At 42.2% G+C, this 21,715-nt stretch overlaps 1 protein-coding gene across 2 annotated transcripts in view; it reads left to right on the top strand.

The window, feature by feature from the left end:
• The first annotated feature begins 243 nt into the window (after positions 1-243).
• The window catches only part of LOC135549129 (ADP/ATP translocase 2-like), a 32,011-nt gene continuing 10,539 nt past the window's right edge, over positions 244-21,715 (top strand). The window contains exons 1-4 of one of the 2 annotated variants that reach the window (XM_064979175.1): positions 244-447; positions 19,809-20,292; positions 20,386-20,526; positions 21,505-21,715. The exon at positions 21,505-21,715 is cut by the window's right edge and continues 1,158 nt beyond it. In XM_064979175.1, the coding sequence (XP_064835247.1) occupies positions 337-447; positions 19,809-20,292; positions 20,386-20,526; positions 21,505-21,662 (894 nt within the window). In that variant the 5' untranslated portion in view covers positions 244-336 and the 3' untranslated portion in view covers positions 21,663-21,715. The remainder of the gene's footprint in view (positions 448-19,808; positions 20,293-20,385; positions 20,527-21,504) is intronic. The other variant, XM_064979176.1, reaches the window with a different exon arrangement.

The following is a 21,715-nucleotide window of genomic DNA, read 5'->3' on the forward strand; positions in this document are numbered from 1 at the left end:
GAACATCCATGACATCAACATGATAGCTCTAACCATGTTTTGGGGCTATATTGTGTTTGTTTACATTTACTTTGTTTACAAACATTGGAGGAAAACAAGCTTATATTTTGGGTTCTGATGGGGTACGACAGCTCATTGAGGCATTTCTACGTTATTCTTCAAGCATCAGTGGGTGCATATTCAATTCTGTCATAAAAATGTATGTAGCAACTGCAGATTGCCCCTTTAACAGGTGGTGCCAGGAAAGTCGGTGTATGTTATACCTGCCACCCGCTGTTGGAGGGCAGAGGGGATACCAGGGAGTTCCGTCTGCAAGTCATCTTCCAACATCTCACAATGAATGAGACGGCAGTTTCATTCGCAAAGGATTTCTTGGCTGGTGGAATCTCCGCTGCCATCTCCGAAACGGCGGTTGCTCCCATCGAGAGAGTCAAGCTTCTCCTTCAGGTAGCTATGTTTCCGTAGTAGCTTTGAGACACAACGTCGGGAGTATGTGCATTGGTTGGACTCCCTGAGCTGTGCATCGTTATGGCGACGGAAAATAACCCTACCACAATATTGCCGGATCACAAACAAAACGTATAATCTCTAGGAACTCTACTTACCAGATGTAAAGTTGAATGTGTCCCTCACTATCAATTAAATGTCTGAATGCCAACTTTTCGTCCCACTGCACCATACACCTGCTGTGTGGAAAGTGGTAGGAAGTCTCGCATGACTGTCTCGCATTGGGCACCAGGCCGCTGATACACCCCCCGCTGCTACGCCCCCCCTCAGATCGCGAAGTGAGCTCCCATGAAGCTATTAACATTAATTAATGTGCAAATAAGTTCAAGTCGTACACTGGCCCCTCTGGCTTTTTTTTCCATCTTCCCATGTCTTACTAAAGTATGCTATTAGTCATATTGTAATTATTTTCCCCTACCTTCCTTACTCCACCACATGGCATAGGCATAGCTCAGTAATACCCGCAGTACACTTGTGGTGGAATATAACGCATGTCAGACAGGTGAATAATGTTGAACTCACACATACCAAAAGGGATTTACAACAATTAATTAAATGAACAGCCTGTGGAAAAAAACTACCTGCCAATATTTTAAGATTATAATATGAAAACGTTGTTTTTTCTGGAACAAGTGTGTCATGGACTTAATTACTTACATTTTAATTAATATACCCACATGGCAGTTGTAGAATGAAATACATGAGTACAGGCTAACATCAACACATAAACAATCAAATGCCATTTAGTTGAGGAAACAGAAGTATGAATCCAGGCTGTATCACAGCCGGCCGTGATTGGGAGTCCCGTAGGGCTGCGCACAATTGGCCCAGCGTCGTCCGGGTTTGGCTTGGGTAGGCCCTCATTGTGAATAAGAATTTGTTCTTAACTGACTTGCCTAGTTAAATAATGGTTAAATCATGTATTTTTTTTTTAAAAAGAAGAAAAGTACATATGAGAGGGGGGCAGTCTTGTCAGAAGTAGGATTTGGGTGTTTATTTTTATTCTCCGTGCTGGCATGTGGTATAGAGAAGAGGTGGATGCTACAGGTGGTTCTGCCAGTCACTTTCCCTCCACAGGCAGCCAGTCTCAGAAGGTGGACTTGAAGAGGGAGACGGTAAAGTCCAGGCACAGCTGTTCTCTTTGCTCTTGGAGTGTTTGCAGTGTAGTCCATCTGTGTATCTCACTGTGCCCAGGATGATATGTCAAGCCCAGGTCCTTAGCAGATTAGATGAAACCACATGACATTAACAGTAGCTGTAGATAATGTAATGAACAGTGGGATCTTGGAGGGTGGTTGATCATGGAGGACATCAGGTGGATCCAGGTCTGGGGAAGAGATACGGTACACGTCTCAGAGCATGGCAGAAACCCTAGATCCTGAAGAACAAGAGCAGAATAAAAGGGAAAGATATAGGGGCATAGAAGGATGCCGAAAGAAAACACACAGGTTACAGGTAGACCCACTCCAATTAGTGTACTGCCCCAACAGAAGCACAGATGACGCAATCTCAAAAGCACTCCACACTGCCCTTGCTCGTCTGGAGAACAGGAACACCTATGTGAGAATGCTGTTCATTGACTTTAGCTCAGCGTTCAACACCATAGTGCCCACAAAGCTCATCACTGGGACTAAACACCTCCCTCTGCAACTGGATCCTGGACTTCCTGACGGGCTGACCCTAGGTGGTAAGAGTAGGCAACAACACATCTGCCATGCTGATCCTCAACACTGGGGCACATCAGGGGTGCGTGCTTAGTCCCCTCCTGTACTCCCTGTTCATCCACGATCTCATCCTCAATGTGAGCAAGACAAAGGAGCTTATCGTTGACTACAGGAAAAGGAGGGCCAAACAGGCCCCCATTAACATTGACATGGCTGTAGTGGAGCGGGTCGAGTTTCAAGTTCCTTTGTGTTCATGTCACCAACAAACTATCATGGTCCAAACACACCAGGAAACTTGTGAAGAGGGCACAACAACACCGTTCCCACTCAGGAGACTGCAAAGATTTGGCATGGGTCCCCAGATGCTCAAAATGTTCTACAGCTTCACCATCGAGAGCATCCTGACCGGTTGCATCACCGCCTGGTATGGCAGCTGCTCAGCATCTGACTGTAAGGCGCTACAGAGGGTAGTGCATACGGCCCAGTTCATCACTGTGGCCAAGCTTCCTGCCATCCAGGACCTATATACTAGGCAGTGTCAGAGGAAGCCCAACATTTTTTCAAAGACTCCAGTCACCCAAGTCATAGACTGTTCTCTCTGCTACCGCACGGCAAGCGGTACCGGAGGGCCAAGTCTAGGTCCAAAAGGCTCCTTAACAGCTTCTACCCCCAAGCCTTAAGACTGCTGAACAATTAATCAAATGGCCACCCAGACTTTTTACATTGACACCCCCCCCCCACTGCTGCTACTCACTGTTCATTATCTATACATTGTCATATTACCACTACCTACATGTACAAATTACCTCGACTAATCTGAACCCCGCACATTGGCTCGGTACCGGTACACCCTGTATATAGCCCCATTATTGTTATTTTATTGTGTTGATTTGTATTTTTTACTTTAGTTTATTCAGTAAATATTTTCTTAACTCTTTCTTGAACTGCATTGTTGGTTAATGGCTTGGAAGTAAGCATTTCATGGTAAGGCCTGTTGTATTCGGCACGTGACAAATAAAATTCGATTTGATCTAGGCCAAGTTGAATTGTCCCCATATTGCACCTATCCAATCTGCTCAGGTCTACACAAGTGTATATGGTGTAAGGGCTAGGGTTGATTTGGGATTCAGGGATAAGCTCTTTCTCAATTTGTCTTTCTTCGATTCCTTACGTCCTCTTCACCTCTAAATGTTTTGTGGTAGTTTTTACCCCTTTTTCTCCACAATTTCGTGATATCCAATTGGTAGTTACAGTCGTGTCCCATCACTGCAACTCTGGTACAGACACTGGAAAGAATGCCAATAGTGTGCAAAACTGTCATCAAGGCAAAAGCTATTGGCTATTTGAAGAATGTCAAATATAAAATATTAGGTTACTTTTTTGGTTACTACATGATTCCATATGTGTTATTTCATAGTTTTGATGTCTTCACTATTATTCTACAATGTAGAAATGAGTAAAAGTTAAGAAAAACCCTTGAATGAGTAGGTGTTCTAAAACTTTCGACCGTTTGTGTAAACTATAAAGGCATCACTATAACCATGTTACTACATATAAAGGGCTGAAACTAAAGCACCACTAGGTGGAAGTATTAACACATTAATGCCTAGGGCATTATGAAGGATTGAATGGATGGAATATGATTAATTCTTATAAGGACCCCGGAAAGAGTGGGACCTAATAAAATTTCCAACGTAACGTGCTCCGGCGCCATCTTAGGCTTGACCAACTAATAATTACTAACTCTCTTGACAGGCCAAATGCACTGAAAAGGCACATTAACGTGCTACAATACTCGGTATGCATATATAATATATAATACACAGAGTGTAAGAGCACTCTTCTAACTGAAATGACTGGTATGACCGCGTCCCGTCATCCAATAATACATGAATACCACAGATGGGCTGCACATGTTACAAACCCACTGCAGTAATAATGTTTTCTAAAGGAATGATTCGTCACACCAAGAGTGAGAACAGCTCGAGAGAGGCAATCTTTCGTAAAAACTCGTGTGACTTACTTACCGACTTGTGTCTGGGACTGTTTTGCTACGCTTTTACCACGCCGGAGGGTATATCTGTGGTCAGTGAATGGTTCTGAAAAGAAATTAGTTGTTGGCATCATCAAGCGGTGTGCAGGAAATAATTAAATCCAATTGTTAGATGCTACAGTGGTTCTTCCTTTAAAAGTTACAAGCTTATGCCACGACCGTTAGTGGTAGATGGTGGCATTCTGTCATTGCACCACACTATCAGAAGGGGGAGTTAGAATGCTGATCTATCGGTAGTCTAAACTGTGGCACAAAATGATTTATCTTTTCATAAATTAAAGGAGGCGTTTTCAGTCTGAGTCTCTCTCCTCTGGCAATGGAGTCCTGCATCAGGCAACAACAAAATAAGAGAGAACTTGGGTAAATATGGGGGAATTACACTTAAAATAGGTACGGTGGGCTTTTGGTTTCTCTCCCTCTAAAAACAGAAATAAATAATTCTAAATAACAAACTGGCTTTATTTACAAATGAGTAAGAATGTCTCACCCCATGTTCAAGAATGGCCTTTTTCCCTTTATTCAGATTACAACCGCTCACTTTTGGTTAGATGAAAACATAATCATCTCCAAAATATTGTTATTTTTTAAACAAGCCATAGAAAGTTGATTGCAATTTCAGTTTAATCCACCAGAAAATAACAGAACAAATAATACAATAAACATTGTGGTTAAACTCAAATATAGTAATTGATTTTTAAAAATGTTTTAATTGGAACCTTTATCAAGTGGAATGGGGGAAAGGTAAGGAACTTGTCTGTCGGCCCTGCATTAAAGACCAAAATTGGTTAAAGAAAATTGTGATAAATAAAAATATATACCAGTTAAAAAATATATAAAAATATATACAGTGGGGCAAAAAAGTATTTAGTCAGCCACCAATTGTGCAAGTTCTCCCACTTAAAAAGATGAGAGAGCCCTGTAATTTTCATCATAGGTACACTTCAACTATGACAGACAAAATGAGAAAAAAAATCCAGAAGGCAAAATTAAGTGGGAAAAGTAGACCAAATTATTAGGCTGAGGCGCATTACATAATTTTACATAATTTATGCAGCAGCATAGAAAATATTTATGGATTCACCTTTTTGTGCTGTGCTCACTTGAACAGGAAGGTGGCGCGGCGGTCCTTCGAGGGCAAATTTTGTCATCAAAGTCTGGCATTCCCTGGATTTATGGTGCTTTCAAGACAACTGAGAACTCGTGAAGAAACAAGGTTGAATCATGATGACGTCAGTGACCTTCAGGTTGTAGCTCTAGAAAAAGGCCAGAGTTCCCGACATACAATTCCAAGTTGGATGACTGTTCAAAACACATTTCCCCAGACAGAGCTTGTTTCTTCCTGAGTTTCCAGTTGTCTAGAACTCATGTCTAGAATTCACAAATTCTTGTCAGATTTCCCAGTTCTGAGTTAAAAGTTGTTTTGAGCACGGCAGAAATCTTGCTGGATTGATAGCATGGCATATGCAACCTGTTTCAGAGAAATTCATCGAATATTGTAAGAGCTTTCATTGTCTGCTTATATGCCCCCTTTATTTATCCTACGGTTCTGACTTGGTGTACGGCGAGAACACTGTAAGAATGGCCCATGTTCTGAATTCTGTCACTGGACATTTCAAAAGTGCTGAACAAATAGTTATATTGACTATGTCCTTCCTAGCTTGTTCTCAACTAGCCTACCTGGTTAAATAACGGTGAAAAAAAATAAAAAATAATAATAATATCTTAATTTACGTATTGCCTCTTATCCGCTTGTCGTCCCCTTATACCATAGTTTGTTTTTTAATTTTTAATTTTATTTAACCTTTATTTAACCAGGTAGTCTAGTTGAGAACAAGTTCTCATTTACAACTGCGACCTGGCCAAGATAAAGCATAGCAGTGTGAACAGACAACACAGAGTTACACATGGAGTAAACAATAAACAAGTCAATAGCACAGTAGAAAAAAAAGAGGGAAAAAAAGTCTATATACATTGTGTGCAAAAGGCATGAGGTAGGCAAAGAATTACAATTTAGCAGATTAACACTGGAGTGATAAATGATCAGATGGTCATGTGCAGGAAGATATACTGGTGTGCAAAAGAGCAGAAAAGTAAATAAATAAAAACAGTATGGGGATGAGGTAGGTAAATTGGGTGGGCTATTTACCGATAGACTATGTACAGCTGCAGCGATCGGTTAGCTGCTCAGATAGCAGATGTTTAAAGTTGGTGAGGGAGATAAGTCTCCAAATTCAGCGATTTTTTTTAAAAATTATTTTTATTTTTTTCCAATTCGTTCCAGTCACAGGCAGCAGAGAACTGGAAGGAAAGGCGGCCAAATGAGGTGTTGGCTTTAGGGGTGATCAACAAGATACACCTGCTGGAGCGCCTGTTGCGGGTGGGTGTTGCCATCGTGACCAGTGAACTGAGATAAGGCGGAGCTTTACCTAGCATGGACTTGTAGATGACCTGGAGCCAGTGGGTCTGGCGGCGAATATGTAGCGAGGACCAGCCGACTAGAGCATACAGGTCGCAGTGGTGGGTGGTATAAGGTGCTTTAGTAACAAAACGGATGGCACTGTGATTACTCAGCAAACTGGATGCAGTTTGAGTATTGGAAGCTATTTTGTAGATGACATCGCCGAAGTCGAGGATCGGTAAAATAGTCAGTTTTACTAGGGTAAATTTGGCGGCGTGAGTGAAGGAGGCTTTATTGCGGAATAGAAAGCCGACTCTAGATTTGATTTTAGATTGGAGATGTTTGATATGAGTCTGGAAGGATAGTTTACAGTCTAGCCAGACACCTAGGTACTTATAGATGTCCACATATTCTAGGTCGGAACCATCCAGGGTGGTGATGCTAGTCGGGCGTGCGGGTGCAGGCAGCGAACGGTTGAAAAGCATGCATTTGGTTTTACTAGCGTTTAAGAGCAGTTGGAGGCCACGGAAGGAGTGTTTGTATGGCATTGAAGCTCATTTGGAGGTTAGACAATACAGTGTCCAAGGAAGGGACTGAAGTATACAGAATGGTGTCGTCTGCATAGAGGTGAATTATGGAATCGCCCGCAGCAAGAGCAACATCATTGATATATACAGACAAAAGAGTCGGCCCGAGAATTGAACCCTGTGGCACCCCCATAGAGACTGCCAGAGGACCGGACAACATGCCCTCCGATTTGACACACTGAACTCTGTCTGCAAAGTAGTTGGTGAACCAGGCAAGGCAGTCATTAGAAAAACCGAGGCTACTGAGTCTGCCGATAAGAATATGGTGATCGACCTGGCCAAGGCTTTCGACTCTGTCAATGAAGACGGCTGCACAGTACTGTCTTTTGTCAATGGCGGTTATGATATCGTTTAGTACCTTGAGCGTGGCTGAGGTGCACCCGTCACCGGCTCGGAAACCAGATTGCACAGCGGAGAAGGTACGGGGGGGATTCGAGATGGTCAGTGATCTGTTTGTTGACCAGGTTTTCGAAGACCTTGGATAGGCAGGGCAGGATGGATATAGGTCTGTAACAGTTTGGGTCCAGGGTGTCTCCCCCTTTGAAGAGGGGGATGACTGCGGCAGCTTTCCAATCCTTGGGGATCTCAGACGATATGAGAGGTTGAACAGGCTGTTAATAGGGGTTGCGACAATGGCGACGGATAGTTTCAGAAATAGAGGTTCCAGATTGTCAAGACCAGCTGATTTGTACGGGTCCAGGTTTTGCAGCTCTTTCAGAACATCTGCTATTTGGGGTAAGGAGAAGCTGGGGAGGCTTGGGCGAGTAGCTGTAAATCTCGATCATCAGTAGAAACCACATTTGTTTAAGAAAGTCAGCCATGTTAGCTATATTTTTTAAACGGCAGTAAATAAGGCTAAATGAACTGTTTCGCTGCCAGACAAGGCCCCGCTGATAGCCAGGTGTAGCAGTGGTAAGGTGTTGGTACTGCTTTATGTAGGCCCTAACAGTTTGTGGGAACCGTTTATAGCCATTATAGTGCAATTAATGTATTGTTTAGTGTTGTGTTGTGGCTTTGCTGGCATGCATCCCCCCCCCCCCCCCAAAAAAAAAAAATGTATTTCCCACAAAGATTGACAAGTTAAAATCGCCACTCATGCCATTGCAGACTACTGTAGCCTCCCATTTGACACAATACAAATATTGAAATTACTATATCACTGGAGTCATTGCAAATCTTCTTGTGCCAATTGTGTAGCCTACTGGCAAACGGATATAATAAATAGTCTCTAACTCAGTCGGTTGTTGTAGCCTTGAGTTATTATGCAATTATTAATGACCAAATTTAGTTAATTAAATTGGAAGTTATCAATTGTGAACATGGTCACAGCCCTATTGTAAATGTCCAGTGCATTCGGAAATTATTCAGACCCCTTGATTTTTTTCACATTTTGTTACGTTACAGCCTTATTCTAAAATTGATTCAATTGTTTTTTTCTTCATCAATCTACAGTACACAGACTACCCCATAATGACAAAGCAAAAACAGGTTTTTAGAATGTTTGCAAATGTGTGTGTGTGTGTGTGTATGTATATATATATATATATATATATATATATATATATATATATAGACAGAAGTATTTCTGTCTATATATATGTCTATAGACAGAAGTATACATTTACATAAGTAATCAGACCCTTTACTTTGTATTGACATTTTGTAAATGTATTCAAAATAAAAAACTGAAATATCACATTTACATAAGTATTCAGAACCTTTACCTAGTACTTTGTTGAAGCACCTTTGGCCGCGATTACAGCCTCGAGTTTTCTTGGGTATGACGCTACAAGCTTGGCACACCTGCATTTTGGGGAGTTTCTCCCATTCGTCTGTGCAGATCCTTTCAAGCTCTGTCAGGTTGGATGGGGAGCATCTCTGCTCTATTTTCAGGTCTCACCAGAGATGTTCAATCAGGTTCAAGTCCGGGCTCTGTCTGGACCACTCAAGGACATTGAGGCTTGTCCTGAAGCCACTCCTGCGTTGTCTTGGCTGTGTGCTTACGTTTGTTGTCCTGTTGGAAGGTGAACCTTCACCCCAGTCTGAGGTTCATGAGTGCTCTGGAGCAGGTTTTCATCAAGCATCTCTCTGTACTTTGCTCCATTCATCTTTCCCTTGATCCTGACTAGTTTCCCAGACCCTGCCGCTTAAAAACATCCCCCCGGCATGATGATGCCACCACCATGCTTCACCGTAGGGGTGATGCAAGGTTTTCACAGGACGTGCCGCTATGCATTCAGGCCAAAGAGTTCAATCTTGGTTTCATCAGACCAGAGCATCTTGTTTCTCATGGTCTGAGAGTCCTTGGCAAACTCCAAGCAGGCTGTCATGTGCCTTTTACAGAGGAGTGGTTTCCGTCTGGCCACTCTACCATGAAGGCCTGATTGGTGGAGTGCTGCAGTGATGGTTGTCCTTCTGGAAGGTTATCCCATTTCCACAGAGTAAAACCCTTCGACCTCATTACTTGGTTTTTGCTCTGTGGGACCTTATATAGACCAGTGTGTACCTTTCCAAATCATGTCCAATCGACTGAATTTACCACACAGGTGGACTCCAAGTTGTAGAAACATCTCAAGGATGATCAATGGAAACTGGATGCACCTGAACCTAATTTCGAGTCTGAATATTTATGCAAAATAAGGTATTTCTGTTTTTTTAAAACCTGCTTTTTGCTTTATCATTATGGGATATTGTGTGTAGATTGATTACAATTTTATTTATTTAATCCATTTTAGAATAAGGCTGAAACATAACAAAATGTGGAAAAAGGGAAGGGGTTTGAATACTTTCCAGATGCAGTGTATTATTCTCCACATTTAATGACAGTTTCATTGTGAACTTTTCCCTAAAATGCGATGTTGGCATTTTGAATTGCAATTATAAACCCAGATTTTAGTCCATAGCTGATGCCCATTGAAATAACAGGTCAACGGTTTGTAGTCTTAACATCTGGCACATAATAATGGCACAATTACCGGAAAGTTCGAACAAGTGTTTCTTGCACAGAGATTTCAAGATCCTCTGTCCAGCTTTCATCGCTCAAACTCCTGTCCGACGTATTTATGGTTATGCACATGCGCAAACGGGATTTACTTCAGGGGTTTGTGGTATATGGCCAATATGTGACTCAGCACCTGGATTCATTTTTTTATACATTGGATACAAGTAGAGACTCAGAGCTACAAAATTGTATATCATACACTGCATTTGAGGAAACAATGGGAAAGTAATTATGCTTTGAAAGTTGATAACTTAAACTCACATTTGAGAAAAACGTCTTTCAATGTTTTGGTACTTCTATTGGAGAGCCCTTCTTTGTCTACATCCATTCAGCATTGTTCCCACCCTCTTAAGTCTTAGCCCCACACTCTTTATGGGTTGATCCAACTCGTTTTGTACCAACTTGCCAGCTACTTCCAGACATCTAAGAGAGAACAGCTCACTGAACATTACTCGCCCTATTGCTCTATCTGTGGTTTTGTGTTCAGAGTGCACACTGGACGCTCTATCCAGAGCGTTGGTGACTGTAACTGTGCTGCTGGCAACAATTTAAATAAGCTTTGTTGCCGACGTTTACTGACACAGGACATATTCAACGTGTGTTGAGCGTTCAAAAATGTATCAGTTATTCTGCGCTCTGGCACACTAAGACAAGAGTATTTTGTAAAAAAATGTTGCTCGATAGCTAGCTAGGTAAACAATGAATCCCAACGCATGAAGTAACGTTAGTTAGCGAGCCATCCAGCTAACGTTATTCCCGGTCATATTTTTATGAAATTGGGTGGTCTTCAATTTTTGTGTGAAGTGCAATTATTGTCCAGCAACGTTACGCATCAGTGTCCAAATGTCATGAACGAGCCCTTTTAGCATGGAAACTGTTATGTCCACAACTTCTCCCCACACAAGGTACTTCTGTGGAACAACAAAGATATTGTTGTTAAAAACAAGTCTTTGTTCTTTCCTAAGTGATTGGAAATAAATATTATATATGTGCTTGATTTATTTGATCAAGAAGGAAATATACTCTCTTATAGAAAGTTCTTAGAAACATATAACTTTCCAATAGATTATAAAGAATGCAATTCTATATGCAAAGCAATACCGTCAGGACTTACACAATTAATTATATCTCATTTGTGTTTTGGCGAACATGTCACGATAGATGCACAATTTATGTTATTAGATTTCCCCCTGCTGGATAAGAAATGTAATAATACATTCATAAGATAACTGTTTCACTCCAAGAACAAGATCTATCCTAGTTTCACGCCCTGACCTTAGAGCCTTTTTATTTCTCTATTTGGTTAAGTCAGGTGTGATTTGGGTGTTTTCTTATTTCGTTGTTTGGCCTGGTATGGTTCCCAATCAGAGGCAGCTGTCTATCGTTGTCTCTGATTGGGGATCATACTTAGGCAGCCTTTTTCCCACCTGTGTTGGTGGGTAATTATTTATTTTCTGTGAGTGTTTGTGTGTGGTTGCTTTCTGCACTGCATATAGCTTTACATTCGTTTTGCATTTTGTTGTTTTTTGGTGTCATTTAAAATAAAAGTATAATGTATGCCTACAACAGTGCACCTTGGTCTCCTTCTAATGTAACAGAAGATCCCACCACAAAAAGACCAAGCAGCGTGCGCCAACTTGGAAGACGAGCTGGACTGGGGAGGAGATTATGGCAGGGGACAAGACCCTGTCATGGAAGCAAGCGGAGGCAGCGAAGGAAGATCAACGACGACTCCGGGAGACGCAACCAAGATGCAAGCACGAGCGGCAATGCTCCCTAAAGTGAGTGTGGGGGCACACTGGGTGGTTGGCTGAGCCAGGTTTTAGACCAGAGCCAACTCCCCGCACTCGCTTTAGGGAGCATGTGACCGTTCAGGCACCATGTTCTGCGGTGATACGCACTGTCTCCAGTGCGCATTCACAGCCCGGTACGCTCGGTGCCAGCTCTACGCACCCGGCCTCCTGAGGTGATCCGTGGCCCGAAGCCTCCAGTGATGATCCATGGCCCGAAGCCTGCAGTGATGATCCATGGCCCGAAGCCTGCAGTGATGATCCATGGCCCGAAGCCTGCAGTGATGATCCATGGCCCGAAGCCTGCAGTGATGATCCATGGCCCGAAGCCTGCAGTGATGATCCATGGCCCGAAGCCTGCAGTGATGATGCATGGCCCGGAGCCTCCAGTGATGATCCATGGCCCGAAGCCTCCAGTGATGATCCATGGCCCGAAGCCTCCAGTGATGATCCATGGCCCGAAGCCTCCAGCGATGATCCATGGCCCGAAACCTGCAGCGATGGTCCACGGCACGAAACCTGCAGCGATGGTCCACGGCACGAAACCTGCAGTGATGGTCCACGGCATGAAACCTCCTGAGACGGTCCACAGTCCGGAACCTCCAACGATCCACAATCCGGACCCTCCAACGACGATACACAGTCCGGAACCTCCTGAGACGGTCTGCAGTCCAGTCTCCGGCGATGGTCTGCAGTCCAGAGCCTCCGGCGATGATCCACGGTCCGGTTCCTCCGGCAACAATCCATGGTCAATTTTATACACACAAAAACAAATATTTGAGATCTGTCCCTAAATGCAATATATTTTTTCTTGAAATCCAATATGCTATAAAATCTCTAGAATTACTCAATAACAAAAAAAACACTCTTCTGTATAACTTTATCAAGTTAATGCAACTGTAACTTCTGCCTTTTATCTTTTTTTATTTACTTTTAATGTTATTTTATGTTTATTCAGAAAAAAATACACATGTTGTGATGTCTTATGGTTGTATTGTAATTTGAAATGTTATATTAAAAATAATTATAAAAACGTTAGCTAGCTAGCTAACAGTACACTTAACTTGAAGTGAAAATACTTTGTTAAAATGAGAGTGGAGTCTTTTGTTAAGACATGTAGCTAGCTAAACAATGGACCATAATCACAACTCATGATGTTACTACCCTGCATGAATCTGCAGGTAGCTAACCAACCAGGTTCTATGGCTATAACTAGTCAATCAAATGTGTCTGAGATGCAAAGAATAAGATCATACACATAACGTTAGATAGCGACCCACCCAGATAACGTTAGCTAGCTAACAGTACACTTGAAATGAAACAACTTTCTGTCAAAATTAGAAACATGTCATATCTGAATATCTTACCAGTATACATCATGGTTGGACGCGTCTCCTGTCTGATGCCATGCATGGTTGCCTTAGTTTGACGATGTAATCCAGACTGGTGTTTTCTCCATCTCCTTAGCTATCATACTCGAATTCCACTGATTTCAAATCCTGGTCCTCCAGAAAGTGGAGAGCATACACATAATGTTAGCTAGCTAACAGTACACTTTAACTTGACATTAGGTTTACTACGCGATACATGTTTTTTGTTAAAAGCCGCGTTCGACACGATTACCTAAACATACTGACCAGCTCCAATAGACAGACGCGTGCTATAGGGTAGACCAATCCAAACTCATCTCTCGGCATGTCCAGCCCACTCATTATCTCAGCCAATCATGGCTAGCGGGAAGGTTGCTCCCTTTTCTGTGGCTAAACCAACCAGGCTCGTAATTTAACAATTTTATTCGTATTTACAGATGGCAAACAAGTTTGATATTAAGGTACATGACAGTTCACATGCTCGAGAAGGCATTCCTGCCAAGAAACTACGTTCACAGCTCCTGTGAAGTCGTGACTTGCGACATATGCCTAGTTTCCTGAATCGGCTCACATATATACCATGGCTAAGGGCTAAGAACAGCCCTTAGCCGTGGTATATTGGCAATATACCACACCTCTGGACTTATTGCTTAATCATAGCAGTGGATGGATAATTATCTGCAGAGTTTTCAGGCGATTTCTATTTTCTCTTGTGACATTCTTAAACTCCAAGAATTATTATTTTGATGGAAAACCGAATTTTGCTTCTTAGCCTACTTTGTTAAGATTGACGTGTTTATTCACTCAATAACGTTATGGAAAAAATGTTTATTGGATAAATGTAGCAACTCCTCTCTTGCTGCAAAAACTATTTTTGGGATAGTTTTCAGGCCTTGTGGGTGTGTTTTCAGAGGTCATTGGGCTAGAAATGTTTGCTAGACCTGGCAACCATGCATGAGGCAAATGGTGGTCTCACCAGATACTGGCTGGTTTTCTGATCTATAACCCTACCTTTATTTAAGGTAAATGTGACCAATGGATGCATATGCGTATACCCAGTCAGGTGAAATCAACAGAGATAAAGTACTCAATTATCATACTTGAGTAAAAATACCTTAATAGAAAATGACTCAAAGTAAAAGTGAAAGTCACCCAGAAAAGGACTGCTTGAGTAAAAGTCAAAAATTATTTGGTTTTAAATATAATTAAGTATCAAAAGTAAAAGTATAAATAATTTCAAATTACTTATATTAAGCAAACCAGACAGCACAGTTTTTGTATTTACATTTTTTTTTTTACATATAGCCAGGGGCACACTGCAACACTTAGACATAATTTTCAAATGAAGCATTTGTGTTTAGTGAGTCCACCAGATCAGAGGCAGTAGAGGACCAGGTATGTTCTCTTGATCAAATCAAATTGTATTTGTCACATACACATGGTTAGCAGATGTTTATGCGAGTGTAGCGAAATGCTTCTGCTTCTCGTTTCGACCATGCAGTAATACCTAACAAGTAATCTAACAATTTCACAAAACCTACCTTATACACACACAAGTGTAAAGGAATGAATAAGAATATGTACATAACAATATATGAATGAGTGATGGCCGAACGGCATAGGCAAGATGCAGTAGATGGTATAGAGTACAGTATATACAGTGCCTTGCGAAAGTATTCGGCCCCCTTGAACTTTGCAACCTTTTGCCACATTTCAGGCTTCAAACATAAAGATATAAAACTGTATTTCTTTGTGAAAAAACAACAACAAGTGGGACACAATCATGAAGTGGAACGACATTTATTGGATATTTCAAACTTTTTTAACAAATCAAAAACTGGGCGTGCAAAATTATTCAGCCCCTTTACTTTCAGTGCAGCAAACTCTCTCCATAAGTTCAGTGAGGATCTCTGAATGATCCAATGTTGACCTAAATGACTAATGATGATAAATATAATTAACCTGTGTGTAATCAAGTCTCCGTATAAATGCACCTGCACTGTGATAGTCTCAGAGGTCCGTTAAAAGCGCAGAGAGCATCATCAAGAACAAGGAACACACCAGGCAGGTCCGAGATACTGTTGTGAAGAAGTTTAAAGCCAGATTTGGATACAAAAAGATTTCCCAAGCTTTAAACGTCTCAAGGAGCACTGTGCAAGCGATAATATTGAAATGGAAGGAGTATCAGACCACTGCAAATCTACCAAGACCTGGCCGTCCCTCTAAACTTTCAGCTCATACAAGGAGAAGACTGATCAGAGATGCAGCCAAGAGGCCCATGATCACTCTGGATGAACTGCAGAGATCTACAGCTGAGGTGGGAGACTCTGTCCATAGGACAACAATCAGTAGTATATTGCACAAATCTGGCCTTTATGGAAGAGTGGCAAGAAGAAAGCCATTTCTTAAAGATATCCATAAAAAGTGTCATTTAAAGTTTGCCACAAGCCACCTGGGAGACACACCAAACATGTGGAAGAAGGTGCTCTGGTCAGATGAAACCAAAATTGAACTTTGGCAACAATGCAAAATGTTATGTTTGGCGTAAAAGCAACACAGCTCATCACCCTGAACACACCATCCCCACTGTCAAACATGGTGGTGGCAGCATCATGGTTTGGGCCTGCTTTTCTTCAGCAGGGACAGGGAAGATGGTTAAAATTGATGGGAAGATGGATGGAGCCAAATACAGGACCATTCTGGAAGAAAACCTGATGGAGTCTGCAAAAGACCTGAGACTGGGACGGAGATTTGTCTTCCAACAAGACAATGATCCAAAACATAAAGCAAAATCTACAATGGAATGGTTCAAAAATAAACATATCCAGGTGTTAGAATGGCCAAGTCAAAGTCCAGACCTGAATCCAATCGAGAATCTGTGGAATGAACTGAAAACTGCTGTTCACAAATGCTCTCATCCAACCTCACTGAGCTCGAGCTGTTTTGCAAGGAGGAATGGGAAAAAAATTCAGTCTCTCGATGTGCAAAACTGATAGAGACATACCCCAAGCGACTTACATCTGTAATCGCAGCAAAAGGTGGCGCTACAAAGTATTAACTTAAGGGGGCTGAATAATTTTGCACGCCCAATTTTTCAGTTTTTGATTTGTTAAAAAAGTTTGAAATATCCAATAAATGTCGTTCCACTTCATGATTGTGTCCCACTTATTGTTGATTCTTCACAAAAAAATAGTTTTATATCTTTATGTTTGAAGCCTGAAATGTGGCAAAAGGTCGCAAAGTTCAAGGGGGCCGAATACTTTCGCAAGGCACTGTACATATGAGATGAGTAATGTAGGGCATGTAAACATTAGTGGCATTGTTTGAAGTGGCTAGTGATACATTTATTACATCATTCTTTCCATTATTAAAATGGCTAGAGTTGAGTCTGTATGTTGGCAGCAGCCACTCAATGTTAGTGATGGCTGTTTAACAGTCGGATGGCCTTGAGATAGAAGCCTGTTTTTCAGTCTCTCGGTCCCTGCTTTGATGCACCTGTACTGACCTCGCCTTCTGGATGATAGCGGGGTGAACAGGCAGTGCCTCGGGTGGTTGTTGTCCTTGATGATCTTTTTGGCCTTCCTGTGACATCGGTTGGTGTAGGTGTCCTGGAGGGCAGGTAGTTTGCCCCCGGTGATGCGTTGTGCAGACCTCACTACCCTCTGGAGATCCTTACGGTTATGGGCGGAGGATTTGCCGTACCAGGCGGTGATACAGCCCGATGGGATGCTCTCGATTGTGCTTCTGTAAAAGTTTGAGTTTTTTGCGCCTTCTTCACCACGCTGTCTGTGTGGGTGAAACATTTCAGTTAGTCCCTGATGTGTACGCCGAGGAACTTAAAACTTTCCACCCTCTCCATTACTGTCCCGTCAATGTGGATAGGGGGCTGCTCCCTCTGCTGTTTCCTGAAGTCCATGGCCATTTTCCAGTCATGCTATGCATTAAAAATGTACAGGTACTGTTTGGAGTAAAAAATTACATTATTTTCTTGAGGAATGTAGTGAAGTAAAAGTTGTAAAAAATATAAAAAGTAAAGTACAGATACTCCACTAAAACTCGTTTTTCAACCACAACACAAATTTCTTGCTAACAAACTATAGTTTTGGCAAGTCAGTTAGGACATCTACTTTGTGCATGACATAAGTAATTTTCCAATAATTGTTTCCAGACAGATGATTTAACTTATAATTCAATGTATTACAATTCCAGTGGGTCAGAAGTTTACATACACTAAGTTGACTGTGCCTGGACAGCTTGGAAAATTCCAGAAAATGATGCCATGGCTTTAGAAGCTTCTGATAGGCTACATGACATTTTGAGTCAATTGGAGGTGTACCTGTGGATGTATTTCAAGGCCTACCTTCAAACTCAGTGCCTCTTTGCTTGACATCATGGGAGAATCCAAAGAAATTAACCAAGACCTCAGAAAACAAATTGTAGACCTCCACAAGTCTGGTTCATCCTTGTGAGCATTTTCCAAACGCCTGAAGGTACCACGTTCATCTGTACAAACAATAATACCCAAGTATAAACACCATGGGACCACTCAGTCATCATACCGCTCAGGAAGGAGACGCAATCTTTCTCCTAGAGATGAATGTACTTTGGTGCGAAAAGTGCAAATCAATCCCAGAACAACAGCAAAGGACCTTGTGAAGATGCTGGAGGAAACAGGTACAAAAGTATCTATATCCACAGTAAAACGAGTCACATATCAACATAACCTGAAAGGCCGCTCAGCAAGGAAGAATACTTATTTTCCACCATAATTTGCAAATAAATTCATAAAAAATCCTACAATGTGATTTTCTGTTTTTTTTCTCTCATTTTGTCTGTCATAGTTGAAGTGTACCTATGATGAAAATTACCGGCCTCTCTCGTCTTTTTAAGTGGGAGAACTTGCACAATTGGTGGCTGACTAAATACTTTTTTACCCCACTGTATGTGGTGTGCATGTGAATATATCTCATGTGCTTTGCGATTGTGTAGGCTACTTTGTGCATGACTTCTCTATGGTACTACATAATTGATAAATCGTATACCTCCACTACACTACTTTGATAGGCATCAGTAGGGATTAAGAAGTGAGTATACCCAATGCCCACAGAAAAACGGTGGTTATACTGCCTTGATCACACCGATGTTGTCATTGTGCAAAATAGTATGCGGCATCATCTGGTTGTGTGCAACAAAAGTTCAACATTCATCTTCTGTTACCATTTCTGTGAAGCCGTCTACGTATGCACCACACGGAACGCACTGCAACTGCCTCTGCAACGCAATGCTTCAAGGCAAATGCACCGTTCCATTGGAAATTAATGTACTTCTAGTGTACCAAAATGCTAACTCTCTGTTGCTGTGATCGAGGCGTATGGCTTATACCTGTGTATACCCTCCACTACACAACAAAAAGTGCACTCTCTTATACGAGTGCGTTAGTATTACGGTTGCTGTCCTTTCAGAATCCCGAACCTGTCACACACTGAAGGCCTATAGGTTTGCCACTGCGCAAACATGTCTATAATAGATATGAAGGCTGATAAGATACCGTATTAATGTTTCAAGAAAGGAGTGTATATGTTTGGCCTGACTGAATGGAAACGGGGAGGCAGGGTAGCCTAGTGGTTAGAGCGTTGGACTAGTAACCAGAAGATTGCAAGTTCAAACCCCCTTGCTGACAAGGTACAAATCTGTCGTTCTGCCCCTGAACAGGCAGTTAACCCACTGTTCCCAGGCCGTCATTGAAAATAAGAATTTGTTCTTAACTGACTTGCCTGGTTAAATAAAGGTAAAAAAATAAATAAAAATATAATAATGAGGTTTTTTTATCTGCTGGTCTCGGGAAGAAATTACAAGTCCTCACTGTCTGAGACAGAGTCAATACCTAGTACAAATGTATCCGATACCGAGACAAAATAGAGACACTCAATACTGGGTCTCGAGACCAGACTAGTACTACAACACTGGGTTTCCCGGTAAAACTAGAAGTATTTCAATGTTCTCGATGGACCAGTGTGGATAAAGGTCAAATTTGGAGTACAGTAACATATCCCATCCCTGCATTGAGGTTCGTTTTCCAACCATTATCTCGCACCGGTTCCACGTTGTCTTAATGTAACCATGATTTCGTTTTGACCCCAGCCCTCACAAAAAAAGATTGCAGTTTTAAAACTGCAGTAAAAGTGCAGTAACTGCTGTCGACTGTGGTATTTTAGATGCAGTAATTGCAGCATACTGCACTCTAACTGTAGTTATACTGCAGTGTACTGCAGTTATAATGCACTCTGACTGCAATCTTTTTTCGTAAGGGAGGGCAGCTCAGTGTAAACAATTGTAACGGTAGGGTCAGTATCTTCCAGCAAGCTGCAGGGCTTACAGATTCAGAGCTTTACCGTCTTGCCATGTTAATGGTTGTATTGCACTCCTATTTTTTAACAGGTCCAACATGCCAGCAAGCGGATCACAAAAGAAATGCAGTACAAGGGTATCGTCGATTGCATTACCCGCATTCCCAAGGAAGAGGGCTTCCTTGCCTTCTGGAGAGGTAACCTGGCCAATGTCATCAGAGCCTTTCCCTCCCAGGCCCTCAACTTCGCCTTCAAAGACAAGTACAAGAGTTTCTTCCTTGACGGTGTAGACAAGCGCAAGCGGTTCTGGAGGTACTTCGCTGGCAACCTGGCCTCTGGTGGCGCTGCAGGAGCCACCTCCCTTTGCTTCGTCTACCCTCTTGATTTCACCAGAACCCGTCTGGGAGCTGATGTCGGAAAGGCCAGAATGAGGGAGTACAATGGTCTAGCAGACTGCTTGGTGAAGACGTTCAGGTGTGACGGTCTGAGGGGTCTGTACCAGGGCTTCGCAGTGTCTGTACAAGGCATCATCATCTACAGAGGTTCCTACTTCGGCATGTATGACACAGCTAAAGGTATATAACTGATAACATTTTTACAGAAAGTTATTGGTGTCTGGACATTTTATAGATATGCGTGTGGATATGTAATATTTGGTGTGCTTGCAGGAATGTTGCCAGACCCCAAGAACACTTCCATCTTAGTGAGCTGGGCAATCGCTCAGTCTGTAACTACTGTGGCTGGCCTGACGGCCTACCCCTTCGACACCGTCCGTCGTCGTATGATGATGCAGTCTGGCCATAAAAGCGGTGAGTTTACCTGTGACCCAAACCATTTAAGCCCCGTTCCCATTGTCACTTTGAAGTCCACCCAGGTTGGGCTGGCCTTGGTGGGCTATCTGAAATTGCATTTCCACTGCCTCCAGAAATGAGAAATTATGTCATGATGCTAGGTATGTGTGACTGCAGCTGGCTTCGCTAACATTGCTAGCTAGCGAGAAAGATGTTAAATAATTTTATTCACCTTTGCCATACTGTAACTAAAGTTACTCCTGCCAGTGCCAGCAAGACTCAGAGCCATGTATTGCTGGCGTTAGCTAGCAAGCTAAATGTAGCGTCGTCTCCAGCATAACAGGCTAGCTAGCTTAATTCCTATCTTGCTTGCCATCGTATTGGCTATTAGCTAGCTAGCTAACCAAGCAAATCAGACGACAGGTTCATATCAAGCTTTCAATACGACCTGGCCAGCTAAAATTCCTGCTAGCTCACTTTAGCTAGCTAGGTAGCTTGTTTCAACTCTGATTTGCTCGCTAATGTCAGGTAGCTAGCATTCGTTGGTCTACTGTTTTCATAAAAGTTTGTGTAGTGCAAAAGTGAATGAAGGATCCAGCTATGGTGGTAATTCGTGTCATGTCTGTACAGCAGTACTGCTTGTCCATGTGCTAGCTAACAGCAACAAGCTCAGGCAAGTTATCTAACGTTGTGTCAGCATCCAGCAGTGATCAGCTTGGTGGTTGCATAGTCATAGCGTCACCAGTCCGAATTCCAATCGAGCTGGCACCAGTTGTGAAACTGGGCTGTACTGGTCCTGGTTTCCCTCGACCCTGCTCGAATTTGAGTATTCCATTCGAACCAGCTCAAATTCGGCCCTAATTTTAAGTGCCAGTGGAAACAGGGCTTTAGTGTTACCACGTTTAAATTAATCGGGAGTACTTGTAGCAACATGCTATTTTAAATACTACTTAATTGGCATAACATCCTAACTTGTGTCATCTTACATTTTTAAAGCTGATATCATGTATCTTGGGACCATTGACTGCTGGATGAAGATTGCTCGTGATGAGGGTGGAAAGGCCTTCTTCAAGGGAGGCTGGGCCAATGTTCTCCGAGGCATGGGTAGTGCCTTTGTGCTGGTTTTTTACGATGAGCTCAAGAAAGTCCTCTAAATTCCTTTTTTAAAACATCACTGGCTAAGTGTAACACAATTTTTCATGCCTAT

The sequence above is a fragment of the Oncorhynchus masou genome, chromosome 12, assembly GCF_036934945.1.
Source record: "Oncorhynchus masou masou isolate Uvic2021 chromosome 12, UVic_Omas_1.1, whole genome shotgun sequence".
In the NCBI taxonomy this organism is placed as follows: Eukaryota; Metazoa; Chordata; class Actinopteri; order Salmoniformes; family Salmonidae; genus Oncorhynchus; species Oncorhynchus masou.